At 37.8% G+C, this 17,348-nt stretch overlaps 2 protein-coding genes across 3 annotated transcripts; both read left to right on the plus strand.

The window, feature by feature from the left end:
- Positions 1–11,885: 11,885 nt before the first annotated feature.
- LOC129777386 (syntaxin-16) lies at positions 11,886–14,312 on the plus strand. 2 transcript variants are annotated; one of them, XM_055783631.1, is made up of 6 exons: positions 11,886–12,376; positions 12,481–12,704; positions 12,788–12,900; positions 13,284–13,371; positions 13,443–13,524; positions 13,588–14,312. In XM_055783631.1, the coding sequence occupies exons 2-6, from the start codon at positions 12,624–12,626 to the stop codon at positions 14,220–14,222; spliced, it is 999 nt and encodes a 332-aa protein (XP_055639606.1). In that variant the 5' UTR covers positions 11,886–12,376; positions 12,481–12,623; the 3' UTR covers positions 14,223–14,312. The 2 variants fall into 2 exon arrangements, with proteins under 2 accessions (XP_055639606.1, XP_055639614.1); XM_055783639.1 differs by having other exon boundaries at positions 11,886–12,704.
- A 1,294-nt stretch (positions 14,313–15,606) lies between these two features.
- Positions 15,607–16,992, plus strand: LOC129771357 (uncharacterized). The gene is made up of 2 exons (XM_055774913.1): positions 15,607–15,644; positions 16,142–16,992. Exon 2 carries the CDS (start codon positions 16,283–16,285, stop codon positions 16,970–16,972), a length of 690 nt encoding a protein of 229 aa, XP_055630888.1. The 5' UTR covers positions 15,607–15,644; positions 16,142–16,282; the 3' UTR covers positions 16,973–16,992.
- Positions 16,993–17,348: the final 356 nt, after the last annotated feature.

A 17,348-nucleotide genomic window follows, 5' to 3' on the forward strand; every position in this document is an offset into this window, starting at 1 on the left:
TTTATACCAATAAGAAATACAATATAAAATAGGTTCAATTTTATCACTCTCGCTATTCACAACCATCTATCCTTTTTATTGTTTATATTTACTACTGTTGACAACTCCATGTCCGGTACGCGGTTAACAGTAGTAGTTGGGGCAGTAGTAGCAGTGATAAACAGCAATTGGGCAGTAGTGGCAACAACACCAGTAGGAGAGTTGTGGTTTGACGGGTCCGTAGACGTGGCGGGATTAACAGTGTCGTTACATACTTCGAGTCCAGTTACCTGTCATAAACGTAACCTTTACTCTCCTATTTCGTACAGTAACTTACATTTAATGCGACAGTTAGCTAATTGGACAGACCTGTAATGCGACACGTTTAATTTGACATTTTTACCTTTAATTGGACATTTTTGTAAACATCGAGTTCGGGGTCCAAATTATGGCCCCACATTGAAAGTCACCACCAGACGTCGACACCGTACCACTTTATTGCCAATTACCGGTCAAAATCGAATAGTTTTAGCCACGGCACCTAGAAGTATATCCGTAGGCCGTTTCGTCACTAAGTTGGTTAGATCACGAGCGAGCTTGGGCACAAGCGTATTGTGTTTTGTTTACAAACGAAACAGTAGTAGACAGTAGACTTCCAAGATGGCTGAAGGGTGGTTTTAGCAAGTTGGCCCACCTTAGGATATACTTCTAGGCGCATTGGTTTTAGCTAGTTGGCCCACCTTAGGATATACTTCTAGGCGTCTTGGCGAATACTTAAGCCGGGTTCAGACGGTGCGAGTAAACATACGAGTCAAGCCGGGTTCAGACGGTGCGAGTAAGCATACGAGTCGGTCTAGTCAGTTACTGCAGTGCAGCTACTCACACCGTGTGAACACATCATGCCAGTTATTGTCATGTGTGATCCGGCGTGCGAGCTACTTCAAAGTTTTTTGAATTTACTCGCACTTGCATGCTTCACAACGTCAAAAACAGAATTTAGCGTTCGAATCAGTGATGCCAAATGTAATGAAATGTCTCTATTTTTAAGATATTTGAAAATATGTGAAGATATTTATAGACTTGAAAATTATTGGAAAAACAAATAAAACCCTCATAGTTTCTAAACGAAATAATTGTTATTTCGTTTTGCACGCTGGCGGGGCACGCTTTCTTTTTGAGATAGTTTTCTTGAGAATCTCTAATATAGAATCATTATCAGATCACAACTTACAAAAAAAAGTATTGTTCTAAGAAACAGAATACATATTCGATTTAAAAAAGTACATTTTCATTCATTATTAAAATTTTTGAAGCGTATTTATTGCACCTGCAAATCGACTATCATTTTCATTTCACAAAATAAATAAAATTTAAAAAAAAAATCTTTTAGACTACCATTTATAACATCACATCCTTTCGGAATTATCTGAGCTATGGATGTTTTCGAGATTCTAAAAAATATCGACAACAATCCCAACGATATTCCAAAACAAAGGCACATCAATGTCATTTCTAATTTAACTCTTGCAGGTACAGCATCCCTCATGACTGTATCTTGGCGTTGTATTCGTGGAGCAATTAAATCCAACAGTTTTTTCACTTGTTCAGGTGTTATTATCAACACTGCTCTGTAATCTCGGGGATCCTCATCGTAGAGTTCCTTCAATATTGTATTTGTTGCTCCTTTTCTTTGCATCTAATTCCTGGCCCGAATCCTTTTCTCTTTCTGCTTTTTCGGATAGTACCTTCAGTTCAAAGAAATTCAGCACAAAGTATGTATTTTTAAACACGATCAGCGTTTGTTTTGCTATAAAATTGTGTGATGATACATTCAACTGAAAACCTAAGATGAAAACTGCCAATAAAGAAGTCGATTTTGGACCAATCATTTGACAAATTCGGACCTGATTGCTGTTTCTGACTATTTGATGGACATTTGAAAAGTCGCCTGGCATCCCTGGTAAACCCGTGCCGTAGTATCTAGTTTCTCGCCAGCAGCTCACACTGTGTGAACGGACAAGGCGAGTCAACCAATTGTCAAGCGAGTCCACCGGGTCAGTAGCTGCTCATTGTCAAGTCAGCTACTAGCAACGTATAAATGGGCCTTCAGTCTAGTCAGTTACTGCAGTGCAGCTACTCACACCGTGTGAACACATCATGCCAGCTAGTGTCATGTGTGATTCGGTGTGCGAGCTACTTCAAAGTTTTTTGAATTTACTCGCACTCGCATCCCTCAAAACGTCAAAAACAGATTTTAGCGCTCGAATCAGGGATGCCAAATCTTGACATTGTCTTTACATTTCTCTATTTTTAAGATATTTGAAAATATGCGAAGATATTTATAGACTTGAAAATTATTGGAAGAACAAATTAAACCCTCATAGTTTCTAAACGGAATCGTTATTATTTAGTTTTGCACGCTGACGGGGCACGTTTTTTAAAAATAGTTTTCTTGGGGATCTAAATATAAAATCATTATCGGGCACGATTTTAATTCAAAATTCACTCAAAACTTGCAAAAAAGTATTGTTCTAAGAAACAGAATACATATTCGATTTAGAAAAAGTAGATTTTCATTCATTATTTTAGTTTTTGAGGCGTATTAATTGCTCCTGCAAATCTACTAACATTTTTATTTCACAAATTGGTACACGAAGCTGCTGTCAAGGCGAAATAAATCAAATTTTGAAAAATCTTTTAGACTGCCATTTGGAGCACCACATACTTTCGGAATTATTTTAGCTATGGATGCTTTCGAGATTTTAAAAAATTTCGACAATAATCTGAACGATATTCCAGAAGAAAGGCACATCATTTCTAGTTTCACTCTTGTAGGTTTAGCATCCTTCATGAGTGTATCTTGGCGTTATATTTGTGGAGCAATTAAATCCAACAGTTTTCTCACTTTTTCAGGTGTTATTCTCAACACTGCTCTGTACTCTCGGAGATCATCATTGTAGAGTTACTTCAATATTGTATTTGTTGCTTCTTTTCTTTGCATCCAATTTCTGGCCCGAATCCTTTTTTCTTTCTGCTTTTTTCGGATAGTACCTTCAGTATAAAATAAATTCAGCACAAAGTATTTTTAAACACGGCCAGCGTGTGTTTCGCTATAAAATTGTGTAATGATAAATTCAACTGAAAACCTAAGATGAAAACTGCCAATAAAGAAGCCGATTTCGGATCAATCATCTGACAAATTCGGACCTGATTGCTGTTTCTGACTATTTGATGGACATTTGAAAAATCGCCTGGCATCTCTGGTAAACCCGTGTCGTGGTATCTGGTTTCTTGTCAGCAGCTCACATTGTGTGAACGGACAAGGCGAGTCAACCATTTGTCAAGCGAGTTCACCGGGTCAGTAGCTGCTCATTGTGAAGTCAGCTACTAGCAACGTATAAATGGGCCTTTAAGGCCCATTTATACGTTGCTAGTAGCTGACTTGACAATGAGCAGCTACTGACCCGGTGGACTCGCTTGACAATTGGTTGACTCGCCTTGTCCGTTCACATAGTGTGAGCTGCTGGCGAGAAACTAGATACTACGGCACGGGTTTACCTGGGATGCCAGGCGATTTTTCAAATGTCCATCAAATAGTCAGAAACAGCAATCAGGTCCGAATTTGTCAAATGATTGGTCCGAAATCGACTTCTTTATTGGTAGTTTTCATCTTAGGTTTTCAGTTGAATGTATCATTACACAATTTTATAGAGATTACAGAGCAGTGTTGAGAATAACACCTGAACAAGTGGAAAAACTGTTGAATTTAATTGCTCCACAAATACAACGCCAAGATACACTCATGAAGGATGCTGTACCTGCAAGAGTGATAATATAAATGACATTGATATGCCTTTCTTCTGGAATATTGTTCAGATTGTTGTCGATATTTTTTAGAATCTCGAAAGCATCCATAGCTAAGATAATTCCGGAAGTATGTGATGCTTTAAATGATAGTCTAGAAGACTTTTTAAAATTTTATTCACACGCGTCAAAAATTAAAATAATGAATGAAAATGTACTTTTTTAAATCGAATATGTATTCTGTTTCTTAGAACCTTACTTTTTTTCGCAAGTTGTGAGTGAATTTTGAATGAAAATTGTGCCTGATAATGATTCTATATTAGACATTCTCCAGAAAACTATCTCAAAAAGAAAGCGTGCCCCGCCAGCGTGCAAAACAGAATAACAATGATTTCGTTAAGAAACTATGAGGGTTTTATTTGTTTTTCCAATAATTTTCAAGTCTATAAATATCTTCGCATATTTTCAAATATCTTAAAAATAGAGACATTTCTTTACATTTGGCATCCCTGATTCGAACGCTAAATTCTGTTTTTGATGTTTTGAAGCATGCGAGTGCGAGTAAATTCAAAAAACTTTGAAGTAGCTCGCACGCCGGATCACACATGACAATAACTGGCATGATGTGTTCACACGGTGTGAGTAGCTGCACTGCAGTAACTGACTAGACCGACTCGTATGCTTGCTCGCACCGTCTGAACCCGGCTTTATATTTACCCAAGGCGCGTAGAAGTATATCCTAAGGTGGGCCAACTTGCTAAAACCACTCTTCAGCCATCTTGGAAGTCTACTGTGTTTTGTTTGTAAACAAAACACAATACGCTTGTGCCCAAGCTCGCTCGTGATCAGTCTGTCTCTTTCACGCTTCAAAGGAAATAATTCCCCTTCTGCTTTCTTCCGTACTGTTTTCATATACCGCTCCCCTAACCAACTTAATGACGAAACGGCCTCACCTAGTACCATAGACCCGTCTTGATATTTACCATGATTTGTACCAAGATGTATAGAAGTATTACTACTAGGTGGGCCAATCTGCTAAAACCACTCTGCAGCCATCTTGAGATTTTCAAGTGCTGTGCTCTGTTTACAAACAAAACACAATACGCTTTTTATAAGCAAATTGCCATACGATACGGCCATTTGCACTACAGACGTCTCTTCAGTGAGAATAAATTGATCTCGTTGAACTTTATTTTGTTTTATTCTGGCTTTTTCGATCCACGACGCCACAAGCACGAATACAGAAGCAGATTCACTGGAAATTGAAGAAATAATCCCGGTTGAAGTAAGTAGCTATTGGCCATCTTCGTGAAGGTTTATAATGTTTACATTTGTTTGCCCTGCAGGCATCTTCATATTCGTTTCTATACCTGGTTCCACAACGAGTGGTGCATCTATTTGGAGCTTCTACCGATTTGCAATAATCCCCGTAACGGCTCGGTATCTGCGTGTTTAAATGGACAATTTTGGATTGGATTACACCGGCACTTCCACCCTCCGTGACCTCACTACCTACATGTGGCAGTACCTCTCCGATCCCCAGAAGACGGGTGTTGCATCTCTGAACCGAGCTGCCCCAGCCACAGGACTGTCCAAATATGAGGATGACCAGTGTATCCTATCATAATTAACAGTCGCAGAAGTTTGGAAACTGAAACGTTTGAGAAAACTTCGGGAAGAACTCCGCAACGAAGAAACTAAGTTGGTGCTATTGGAGAAGTAGAAACAGTAATGATGAACGAAAATTTGATCGTGGCTCCATGTAATACAAACATGAACAACACTCTAGCTTCGATACCAGCCGCCCTACCGAAAGGGTCATTCAGTATGACATGCGAATGCAGGCTCATTTCCAGCACATTCGACGAACATAAAGTCCGTTGATACAAATCCAGTCAAGTAAGATTTTTTTACTTCTTATTTTCGCGTTCACCATTCCATTTATTTTTTCAGTCGTGGGTCGCTTATCAATATCACAATGTCTATCTTCACCTTCGAATAGTGTAAAACAGCGAAATGTGAGTTCGAAACTGTAAAGTTTCAACCGATATTCTAAATTTGATATCATTATTCTTGAGTCACTATCATTCTAATAATACCATAAATTTCTTATTATTCTTATTTACTGTTCGAGAAATTTATCAATTAACAATAACGACATTGTTAAGACTCCGACTAATAATATAATTGGAGGAAAAAATATGGATAATAATTTTAAAGGCACAGTCTGGACAGATTAGCAATTCGGTATCTACAACAGCAGCACCATAAATACCAGCATAAATAAGCTGGACCACTATGGAGCCGGTTTCACTTGAAGTAAACTTAAGGAAAGAGTGTTATCCTCCTTATTGTCTGTGAAAAAATTCAAGAAATTTACTCTCGGCGTGACTGTTATTCTAGATATCACTCAGACTCAGTCTCTACGACAAGCTGCGGCCAAACTGGTACTCAGAAAACAGATGAAGAAAACCTTGCTACGGGTATGGTATCGATTGTATCTGATGTTACAAAGTTAGTAAATAAAATCGTCCACAGATCCGTCCAAACCTCCGCGGATATGCGTTTCATTCCGAATGGATGCGCAAATAATGACGCAGCTTACACAGTTATTGGAAACAACTGTGGACTGTTTGAGGAGAAAAAAGCGAGAAAATATATTCATTGAGTGCGGATGCTCTGAACTATTCATTCCTACCTAAACAATTGTCTTCATCGCGTTCTGAAACCGGAGAAAATTCCACTGACGGACAATGACATCGTGAAATTGTCCAATTTGTGCGGCATGCTGGGTTACATGCCACAGGAGATCCTTCCAGACTTTCTGGAAGTGATGCTGATGACTATGAAGGAGACTACATGTGTAATCACTGGGAAGCGAACAACCTACCTATCCATGACTATCTACACAATTAGTGGTATGAACAAAAATATAATTGAGCTGCTATTTAGATGGAAAAGTGCAGACATATACACTGTCCAAATTTTACACACACAAATTAAAGTAAAAAAATATATATAAACAACATGTTGATATATTCCAGTATTTTGCGAAACATCATAGATAAATAAACATAATTATATTAATAAATAAATACATTGATCGATTGGTTAGTAATAAACTAAAAAAGAATGTCCAACGCTACAAGACTTGTCCAGTATGTTGTAGTTAAAAGTGAAATCGCCAAGACATGGCATAAGGGAGCGGTGATCGCACAATGTTGCCATGCGGTTAGTGCCATAACGCATTTATATTCATCAGATGTGGACACTATCGAATTTTTCAAAGACTTGGACAACATGCACAATGTGGTGCTTGAGAAACGCCGATGTCAGATGCCGTTTAATGATGTTTCCTCCGTCGTATCCCTGTACCATATCCCTCCTATCCGATCGATAAACTCTATCGAAATACATTGATCGTGATTGACTAAATGAACAATAAAAAAAGTTATGTTTTCTTCGAGGAATAGTTTTTATTTTTTAAATAATTTAGTATTTTATAAATCTCTTTCATAATTACATTTTTAAACACTATAGTATTTTATATTCTGTTGTGCGAACTGATCGTAGTTTTCTAACTATATTAATTTATTACCTTTACATTGTCATTCATAAGTTGATGCGCCATGGTCTTAACAGGCAATAAAAATGTACATAATTTAAGAAAAATATGCAAAAAAAGAAAAACATAAATATATCATTAAATAAAAAAATTGAGAACAGCTGTTATGCTGTTGTGCGTGGCGAAATGACCAATCGCGACAATCCTTGTATTTTATTTATTAATGAACCCGACTGCTGTTTGGAAAATGTACTGAGGTATATAATGTTGCTCAGGTGGGTGCATCTACTGTATCACTATTTAAACATGTTGCGTGACAATTGGCGACCCTTGCTGATTTGTATCTACAAAATGTTTTCAAAAACTGATTAGTACTAATATTGGATTGTAATATCGGATAGCTATGACTTAACTTATCAAGATTATCTTTTCTATCTGAAATGCCTGAAGTTGCTTGTGTAAAATTTGACTGTTACAGTTGATTCATCGATAAACATTATCATTACTTGGCGAACTTGTTGATGTATATCTTGTGGTTGTGCGGTGGATGCAGCTCAGATTCGGTAGCAAGAAACATGCGTTAGCTACAAAATATTTTAAAAAAATGATTAATGCTTAAATTGGAAGGCAATATCGAATAGCGACAATTTACATTTTATATAAGTGCCTTGAATCATCACAATAGACCAAACTAGTAGACGCAGTGGTTCAAAGCTATCACAGAATAAAAAGTGCGTCGAATATGTTTATTTATTTTTTTTTTTTATCTTCGCTTATTTTTCGTCGGCCTATTTCCGCCACTTTAGTGCCAATCACCGACATCAGGGAGGCGACTCCACCTGTTCCTACCTATCGGACTCAACAACTCATGAGCCGGGCCAACTCATTTTTCGCCTCAGAAAATCCCAACGACGCCAGCTGGGATTGAACCCAGGCCGATCGGATTGTGAGGCTGTTACGCTAACCATACAACCACTGGCGCCGTCTTTTGTGTTAAGTTTTGTCAAACGCTTCTCACATAACTTCCAGGACCCATACACAATAAAGCTTTTATATATTACATATGTAAGGCCTATTCTGGAATACTGTAACATCGTTTGGAACCCGTATATGGTCGTACATGAAGAACGCATTGAGTCAGTCCAGAAACAGTTTCTTCTATTTGCACTTCGTAAACTCAACTGGACCTCATTTCCACTTCCTTCATATGAAGCACGCTGCATGCTCATAAACATCCAAATACTAAAAGAACGCCGTGAATTTGCAATGCTTTCTTTTGTTAATGACCTAATTTCGCGACGAGTACAGTCAGCTGAATTACTAGAAAAACTAAATTTCTATGTACCTGGGCGTCAACTAAGAACGCGAAATTTGTTTCTAACCAAAACATCCAGAACAAATTATGCAAATAACGCCCCTATCAATCGCATGATGCGTATATACAATCAGCACTGCGAAATAATTGTCACAACAATGAATAAAAAACAGCTAAAAAGAAACATGTACCGCAAAAATAATATTTAACCTAAGAAAACATTGTAACATTAGTGTATAAGTGTGTAGTCTACATTTGTTTGACGAAATGAATAAATAAATAAATTATAAAAATGAACACCCAAGCACCAGGCACAACACGTAAATAAAAATGGTCAACGCCCAGAAACGTTTATTTTCGTTAAAATCAAACGCGTTGAAAATTGAAAGATATAGAAATTCAAACGCTTGTGACAGTATGTATGCACATACGAATCAGCTATCCTCCTCCCGCCTTTTTTTGTAAACAATCCCCTCTCACACTCCTCGCTACTCACCACTCTCCTCGCTAACTTACTGAAGATACGGACTCACCTTAGTAATACTTCTATACATCTTGATATTAATATCAAGACGGGTCTATGGTACTAGGTGAGGCCGTTTCGTCACTAAGTTGGTTAGGGGAGCGGTATATGAAAACAGCACGGAAGAAAGTAGAAGGGGAATTATTTGCTTGTAGCGTGAAAGAGACAGACTGATCACGAGCGAGCTTCGGCAATAGCGTATTGTGTTTTGTTTACAAAAAGACGGATGGGTAATGTCGGGGACATAACCGGAGTGACGTAGGACTATACAAAGGGGACAGCTTTTGTTAAATATATATTTTAAATATATTGTTTTATTTTCTTCTCCTACGTGAATACCTACCTATCTACCTGAAAAATGGATTAGTTTACTGTTTACTCTTTATGAATATGTTGATGGTTCTGAAAAGAACCTTTGGTGTTGTGTTTTTGTTATCACTCGATATTCCCATCTTGTTCGGTTAAACCTTCCTGTTTAGCTATTGCGTTTGCCACTCGCCACAGCTTTCACAGTTGGAAAATTTCTTCCCATCCAGCTTGTGACATGTTGAAGCTTGTGACGACGTGCCGGAGAAGCACTTTGCCACTCACTGAAACTAATTGTTGCCTTGATGAGCGCCGAACCGAAGCTGCTCTGTTCTTGATGCGGGTTTTCTGATTGTCGTGAGCAGTTTTGCAAGCCAACTCGAGCACTCCGACGGCCGAAACTCTATAATCGCTGTTAGGTATATTGGTGCTCCGGCATCAATCCGTTCGGCCTAGTTATCCTTGCGGAGCAATCAGTGAATGCGACCAACAGGGAACTGGAGACCTGCACGGTTCGAGTGAGACTTTGCCTTTCCCTTAACTTGTCCTCCTTTGTTACGTCCACGATGCCGATGCCGTACAACCACACGGGTTTACGGTTTGAAAGAAAATAAAATATTTTTTTGGGGTCCGCGTGTTTTATACTCTAGCGGTACACACTCACAGGATAGAGACAAATCGGCAGACTCAGCCAGAGGGGCGAGTCCAACGAGACGAACGAATGAGCGTTAAAATGGAGCGATGGCAAAAAAAATACATTCACTACGATTTGTTCGCTCGTTGGATTCACATGCAGACTAAAAAGGGTCCTTCCCATCCAGTATGTGACATATTTTACAGTAAATTACATTCAATGGCACGTCGCATTACCACCACTCAGTATCGGATTGGAGGTAATTTTAACCTGTAATTGAACATTTGCGATGACAAGTGGTACAGTGTCAACTTTCAATGTGGGGTCATAATTTGGACCCCGAACTCTATGTTTACAAAAATTTCCAACTAAATATACGACATATTTAGTCCGTCCATTTAGCTAAATGTCGAGATAAGTGTAAATTACTGTACTTTCAATCTAGTTGCAATTTAGAATTGGTGAAAATCAATAAGCTCAGAACAACTGCCAAATTCACATACTCATCATATACCTGGCAAACAAATTATGAAAAAATCAATTTGTGTTTTATTATTATTTTGGATAATGTTTTAGAAAGCATTGAACTGTATTTCCTAAACTCTTTTTTGGAAAGTTTAATGGCCGTGAAAAGCGCCTTGTTTTATGGAATGGTTCCAATTTAGAAAACTTAGTACTCGTGGTTTTGAAAAAAACCATTTCGAACGCCCTCGATGCCGCCTTGTTCTGGATTTGCCACCAAAGCAGTTTGTATAAAGAACAAATTTTTTTCTTCTGCTACCTGATGCCGTTTTGCGATTGCGTTTGCCACTCGCCACTCGCTGCAACTGCCTGTTGTCTTGATGTCCACCGAACCGAATGTGTTCTGTTCCGAATGCGGGTTTTCTTATCGTCGCGAGCAGCTTTGCCAGCAAACTCGATCACTTCGGCGGCCGAAACTATATAATGCCGGCTAGGTGGACTGCTGCACTGGTACTAACGCGCTCGGCCTAGCTACCCTTGCGGGGATCTCCAGATCAACACGGTTCGAGCGGGATTTTGCCTTTCCCTTCACTTTTCCTCCTTTACCATGTCCAGACATGGCTGCTTGGGTTGGTTTGTTGATGTGTTGTGATGCGAACCGATGTGGTGTACGGTTTGAATGAGAATGATCGTTACGGCAGCGGAGCGGGGATTTTTAAGCTGAGTGGCTGGCTCGAGAATTACGCATGTGTGAGACTGCGACCAATGTTTCGTTCATTTTTTTCTTTTTCCTTTCCAATCTTGCTTCATTCTATTTCGCTGCTGCTCTGGTTGCCCGTTTTGGTCGGTACGATTTGAGGAGCACAAAATGGACCAATCAAAAATGGGCACATAGTGCATTTTGACAATGCTTGATATTTTCACAATTATTCAATTATTTATCTCAAGAAAAATGAAATGTTATTCGTTATGATAGATGCGTAGATATATTTCCTATCAATTGATGCAAAAACCTTTGCGATCTATTGAGAAATACTCGAGTTATAAGCGTTCCAAATCTTGCATTTTTTCCTACTTGTTCAGTGCCTAGATTTCCATTTCACCCCCTATATCTTCCGGTTAGACGTAGTCCTACGTCAACAAAACACAGTAGACTTCCAAGATGGCTGAAGAGTGGTTTTAGCAAGTTGGCCCACCTTAGTATATACTTCTAGGCGCCTTGATTAATATGAGACAAATCTCGCGTAGCTTTTGAAAAGGTCCTATGTAACATTCACATCAACTCGAGAAAAACGGAGTTGAAGATCGGAATATTGTTCCGCGAATTGTTTCAAAAGGAATCGATCTTTATCACTACTTTTACCACTAACAGTCAATAATAACTCTGAAAAACCAATCGTAACTGTTGTCATGTGATTTTAGTTAGAAATTCAAGCCTTCGAGCGAAAAATGTTACATTGGACGTTTTGACTGCCCGCTTTGTACATTGAACAAATAACGTTGCACGATGAGAATCTGAAAATAACTACTAAACAACGATCCAAATACTTGCACTTCGTGCTAAAAGCAGATCATTATTGTTATAACTCGTTGAATTGAACTAAAAACGATATCAATACCCGAAAATAACAAAAACTCAAAATGACCGAAGTGCGATTTCGTGTTGTATTGGTTGCTTTGTTACTTCGGATGTATCGAGCGTCAGAGGAAAGTGGTGTCCGAAGTAACAGTCGAGTGCTTAAAATTCGAATCTGTACATTGGTCATTTTTTGTATCGGCGATAAAAAGGTGAAAAGGATAGATACTTGAACGATTGATTTCTCAATGCATTACATGATTGATAACTAATAGTGTGCATCCATTAACTCGATTTGTTTACATTTGTTACTTAGGACGTTTTCAAAAGTTACGCGTTATTTAATTAACAAATTGATATCATCAAACTCCATCGTACCAAAACAAAGGAATTTTAGGAAAAAGTATATTGTTTTTGCGAAAATTGTAACCAGAAGCTGGCTGAATAGATTTCCACAATATGTCACAACGAAATTTGACGGAATTGTTTTTCATGCTTCGAAATAATGTTTTATACAGTAAGAATATTTATTCAGAATCCGTAAGTATACAAGTGTGCATATAGAACTACAAATCGTATGAAATGTAGTGATATCAACAATATAAGAACTTCTTTTATTTCAGAGAAACGCTGACAATGTAGCTCTTCTAGATAAAAGAATCCCGGGAGGCCTTGATGCCACTTTGCAACCAAATTGGATAGGCAAATATGATGAAATTCACTACCTTTTATCAAAGTGCGTATTGTTGAACTAGAACAGTGTCCAGAAAGCGACATCAGGGAACTTTTCTTACTTATTCGTGTTCTGAATGAACCAATGAACCGTGTTTTGAATACTGCCAGCTATGAAAAAGATTTTCATCGATTAAATTCTATAGCTGTCTCTAAAATCTCGGAAAGTCTACAACTCTATTTTCAAACATTGTACAAATGTGTTTTTGTGCACTGTTTGTGTGTTAACTATCGACAAATCTGAAAACTATTCTATGATTATGTATATAATTATATCAACGTAGATTAGTTGATATGGTTTGGAAAGTTAAAACAGTTTTCGAACTATTTTTCAAAGTTGTGGAAAATATTCATACTGTATTAGAAAATATATTTCTTTTTTTCCAGAATCAAAACACGAATTGATGATCTCTTGCAAATTCAAGATACTACAGCTTGGTCTGTTTTGAGCGAAAATCGTGACAATGAATTAAGGGTAAATGATATTTGGTCTAGTTTTCATGATAATACACACATTTGTTTTATTTCCTTTTCATTTTTTTGAAGGTTCAAAATTACGCCAAAGATATATCAAAGCAAATAACAAACTGTCATAGTCACATAAAATGTATTAAGTCATGTGCTAAAAGTAAGATATAGTTTTAACTTATCTATACGTACTTTGATGATGAATAGAATATACACCTCCTAGATCAAAACCGCCTGGAATGTATCCTGTTACAGAACATTGAAAAGTATCTATTGATGGCTCTGCAAAAGGAGACAGAAAAATTTCAACAGAGCCAGATGATATACAACAGTGATCACAACAATATCGAAGAAAAATCCAAGGCGTTATTCGAGAACATTTCTACCAATATAGATACTATTGGTAACAACTCTGTGGACACCTTCGACAATTTTCTGAATATGAATGTTGAATCTTCCCCGAGGAACCAGTATGAGAACGACGATGACAGGCTTGATGAATACTTTCAGTTACCAGCAACGGGGATGAGTATTAACCAGAAACAACTAATGCTCATCGAGGCGGACAATACTAAAATGATTCAGAGTCGAGAGCATGAAGTTTCCAAAATCGTAAGCTCTATAGTTGATCTCAACGTGATATTCAAGGATCTCTCCCAATTGGTGCAAGAGCAGGGTACAATTTTGGACAGGATAGACTACAACATTGAATCCACCCAGACAAAAATCATCGACGGTTACAAGCAGCTACAAAAAGCCGAGAAATACCAAAGGAAAAACAAGAAAATTTATTGCATACTAATTTTGGCTGTCATGGTAATGTTTATGATAATTTTGACCATATTTAAAATTTTGTAAAGGGTTCAACAACATCTTTGCTTAAATATGAGAGTTTGAAAGTATTGTGGAATGACCTGCACAATCACTAGAAAAAGTGATCTGTTAAAATCGACGTGATCTTTTTTGAAAAACGAAAGAAAGCACAATTTTCTATATTTATCTATCTATCTACATATATATATATATATATATATATATATATATATATATATATATATATATATATATATATATATATATATATATATATATATATATATATATATATATATATATATATATACGCGTTATGGCGAATCACAATGCAACCCACCTTAGCAACAGGTTAGAGCTGAACGAGCTCGAAGCAAATCGATGACGGTAGCAGAACGGATGTGCCACGCGCATAATCAAACCACATCAACACGCGATATGGTTAGCATTGACGACGCGACGCCGGAATGTGCTGACCCATGAAAATAGATTTAATAAAAGAGGTCTGCAGGGCCACGCTAGTTTAGTCTTAGTTTAACCTTTCGTGTAATCGATTCATAAAAGAGAAATAAAATTATTTTTTTGTTACGCTTGACCCACGACAATATATATATATATATATATATATATATATATATATATATATATATATATATATATATATATATATATATATATATATATATATATATATATATAATGTGAGCAAAGTGTGAGCAAACTTAGGGCCGTTTTCTTCACCTGCCCCGCTTAACGCGTTAAACCTGGCTTACGGTAAGCCTCGCTTAACGTTAAGCCGCACATTTAAGCGAGGCTTAAAAAATTACATTTCTTCACCCCGGTTTAGCAATCTGAGAGGCTCGCTTACCGTAAGCCGCGCTTAGGTATATTTCCCGTTTGGTCGCCCTATTTTTCCATTTGACCTGTCACTTTAAGCCGACGATGATTGTTTTGATGTGATACGCAATCGAGAAATTCGACATTGATCATTAATGAGGGCCAATTTCGTAAATGTAATAAATGATTTTCATGGATTTTCCATGTTGTTATGTTTTTTTTTTACTTTACTCATCAATTCTATGCAACAGCATGTGTTTTTCTTTTCACAGTAATGATGAATGTTTCCTTGAGAATTACATATTTCTCAACACATAACACCAGGAAACAGTCATTTTTATAAATAAGACTTTGGCTCTTATGAGATAGTGTCAGTAGTAGAAGAATTGAATCTATTTTTCTGTTTTTAACAACTCGTTGGGACTTTGAACAAAAAGGTAAAGTAAAATGACGCCGAAACTCGGAGACAAAAAGCGAGTCCGCTCGATTAATTTCACAGATGCGGAAGAAGAATTGCTGCTGAGATTAGCATTGAATAGAAAAGACGTAATTGAATGCAAGGTCAGCGACGTTAAAGTTCGCATGTGGGAGGAAATCACTAGAGAGTTCAATACGAGCTGCCTCAATACGGTAAGTATAATAGTACTTCGTGTGCTATTCACAAGTAAATTTGCGTTTCTTCGTTACGCACGATTTTAGTTTGAGCAATCTGTAAATTTTGAATATACTTCGAATGCGAGCCAGACCTTTTTAAGGCCCAAGCACAATGACAGCGACAGAGTGACACAGTGGTAGCGCGGCAAACCAGATTTTATTCATCGTTCAGTGGCGTAGCCAGAAATTCGGTCTAGGGAGGATTTGTGTCGAACAAATTTTAAAAAGAGGATGTAAATGAAAATTTTAGGCTCTGGGGGAGGTTTTGACCTTAAGCCCCTCCCCCTGGATACACTACTGATCAAATCAAAGTAGGATTGATGTTATCTAAAACTAATTCAACTTGATTCAACTCTCATTGATATTGGGCTGCCGAAACTGTCCCTGTTATTATGCGTGGGCATTCAAAGCATTATGATATTTATGATCGGGTTATGGCTCTATCAATACAAATATATTTTTAAAAATAACAGGTGAGAACGCTGACAGTACTCAAAAAGAAATATGAAAATATAAAAAAGAACATCCGTCAGGCGGTTTCAAAGGAGACATTATCGCGTAGAGCCACTGGTGGCGGTCGAGGCCCTGAAGAATGGCGGCCAAAATCAGAAGCGATGGCTGAGCTACGAGAAGTAATCGCGTTGTCTGTCGATGGACTTCAATCTCTTTGCGACGATGATGATGATGAAGAAACCGTTGCTGCTGCGCCAAAAGAATCCACAACATTGATTGAGCCCGAGATAGATTCTCAGATAGAGCCTCATGCTGAAGTGGAAGCAGCAACGAGCGATGGTTATGAGGTTGAATATCTAGATGACGATTCTAGATCTGCTATCAACAATGAGGTTGCATGTGATAAAGTGATCGAAAGTGATCACATTGAAGGATCAACCGGTGATGATCGAGATCAACTAGCGAGTCCCAGCAAAAGTACGAGTTCTGTCCCAAAATCTGGTGATACATGGGACAAATACAGCCCCGCTATGCTCAAACGGCCGAAAAGTAATCTCCTTCAGGCAAAATCGAAGCGCCAGAAGACCATTGAGCAGGACCTTAAAAAGAAAATTTTAGAACGCAATGAAGAGATGATGGAGGAGGTTCATCGTCTCGATGTCCAAAAACGAAGAACTGAATTGGAATCGGCTCACATCAATCTTCAAACCGACAAAATAAAGCTACAAATGGAGCAGCTTCGTTATCAGCATATGAGGGAGGAGCATGCGCTTCGGATTAAATTGTTGAACAATTCCATCGGAAATAATACGGAAACAACCACGAACAGTTCTGGTTCAATAAGTGACTGAATCAGGTATATACCTACTAATAATAAATGATGACAACAATTAAAGTTTGATGTATATGAATATAAACACAAGTCTTTTATTTACGTAAGATCCTTTTACAGTTGAGCAAAATAGTTTTGAACCAAGTGATCGCGAACACAACCTGCATCATTTATCTCTGTGTTTGAAGCGTTCGGAACCACTGTTGCAGCTAACATTTCTTCAAATCCTTCTATCTCTGGTGGTGGAACCTCCTCTTTGGCATCGATTGCTATATTATGTAACACTGCACATGCAACAATTATTAGCTGTACTGTAGAAATTATCACACGCATTCCCAAAGAAAGTACTGGAAATCGTCGCTTCCAAACACCATATGATCGCTCCACAACATTAC

Source organism: Toxorhynchites rutilus, chromosome 1, assembly GCF_029784135.1.
Source record: "Toxorhynchites rutilus septentrionalis strain SRP chromosome 1, ASM2978413v1, whole genome shotgun sequence".
NCBI classification, from domain to species: domain Eukaryota; kingdom Metazoa; phylum Arthropoda; class Insecta; order Diptera; family Culicidae; genus Toxorhynchites; species Toxorhynchites rutilus.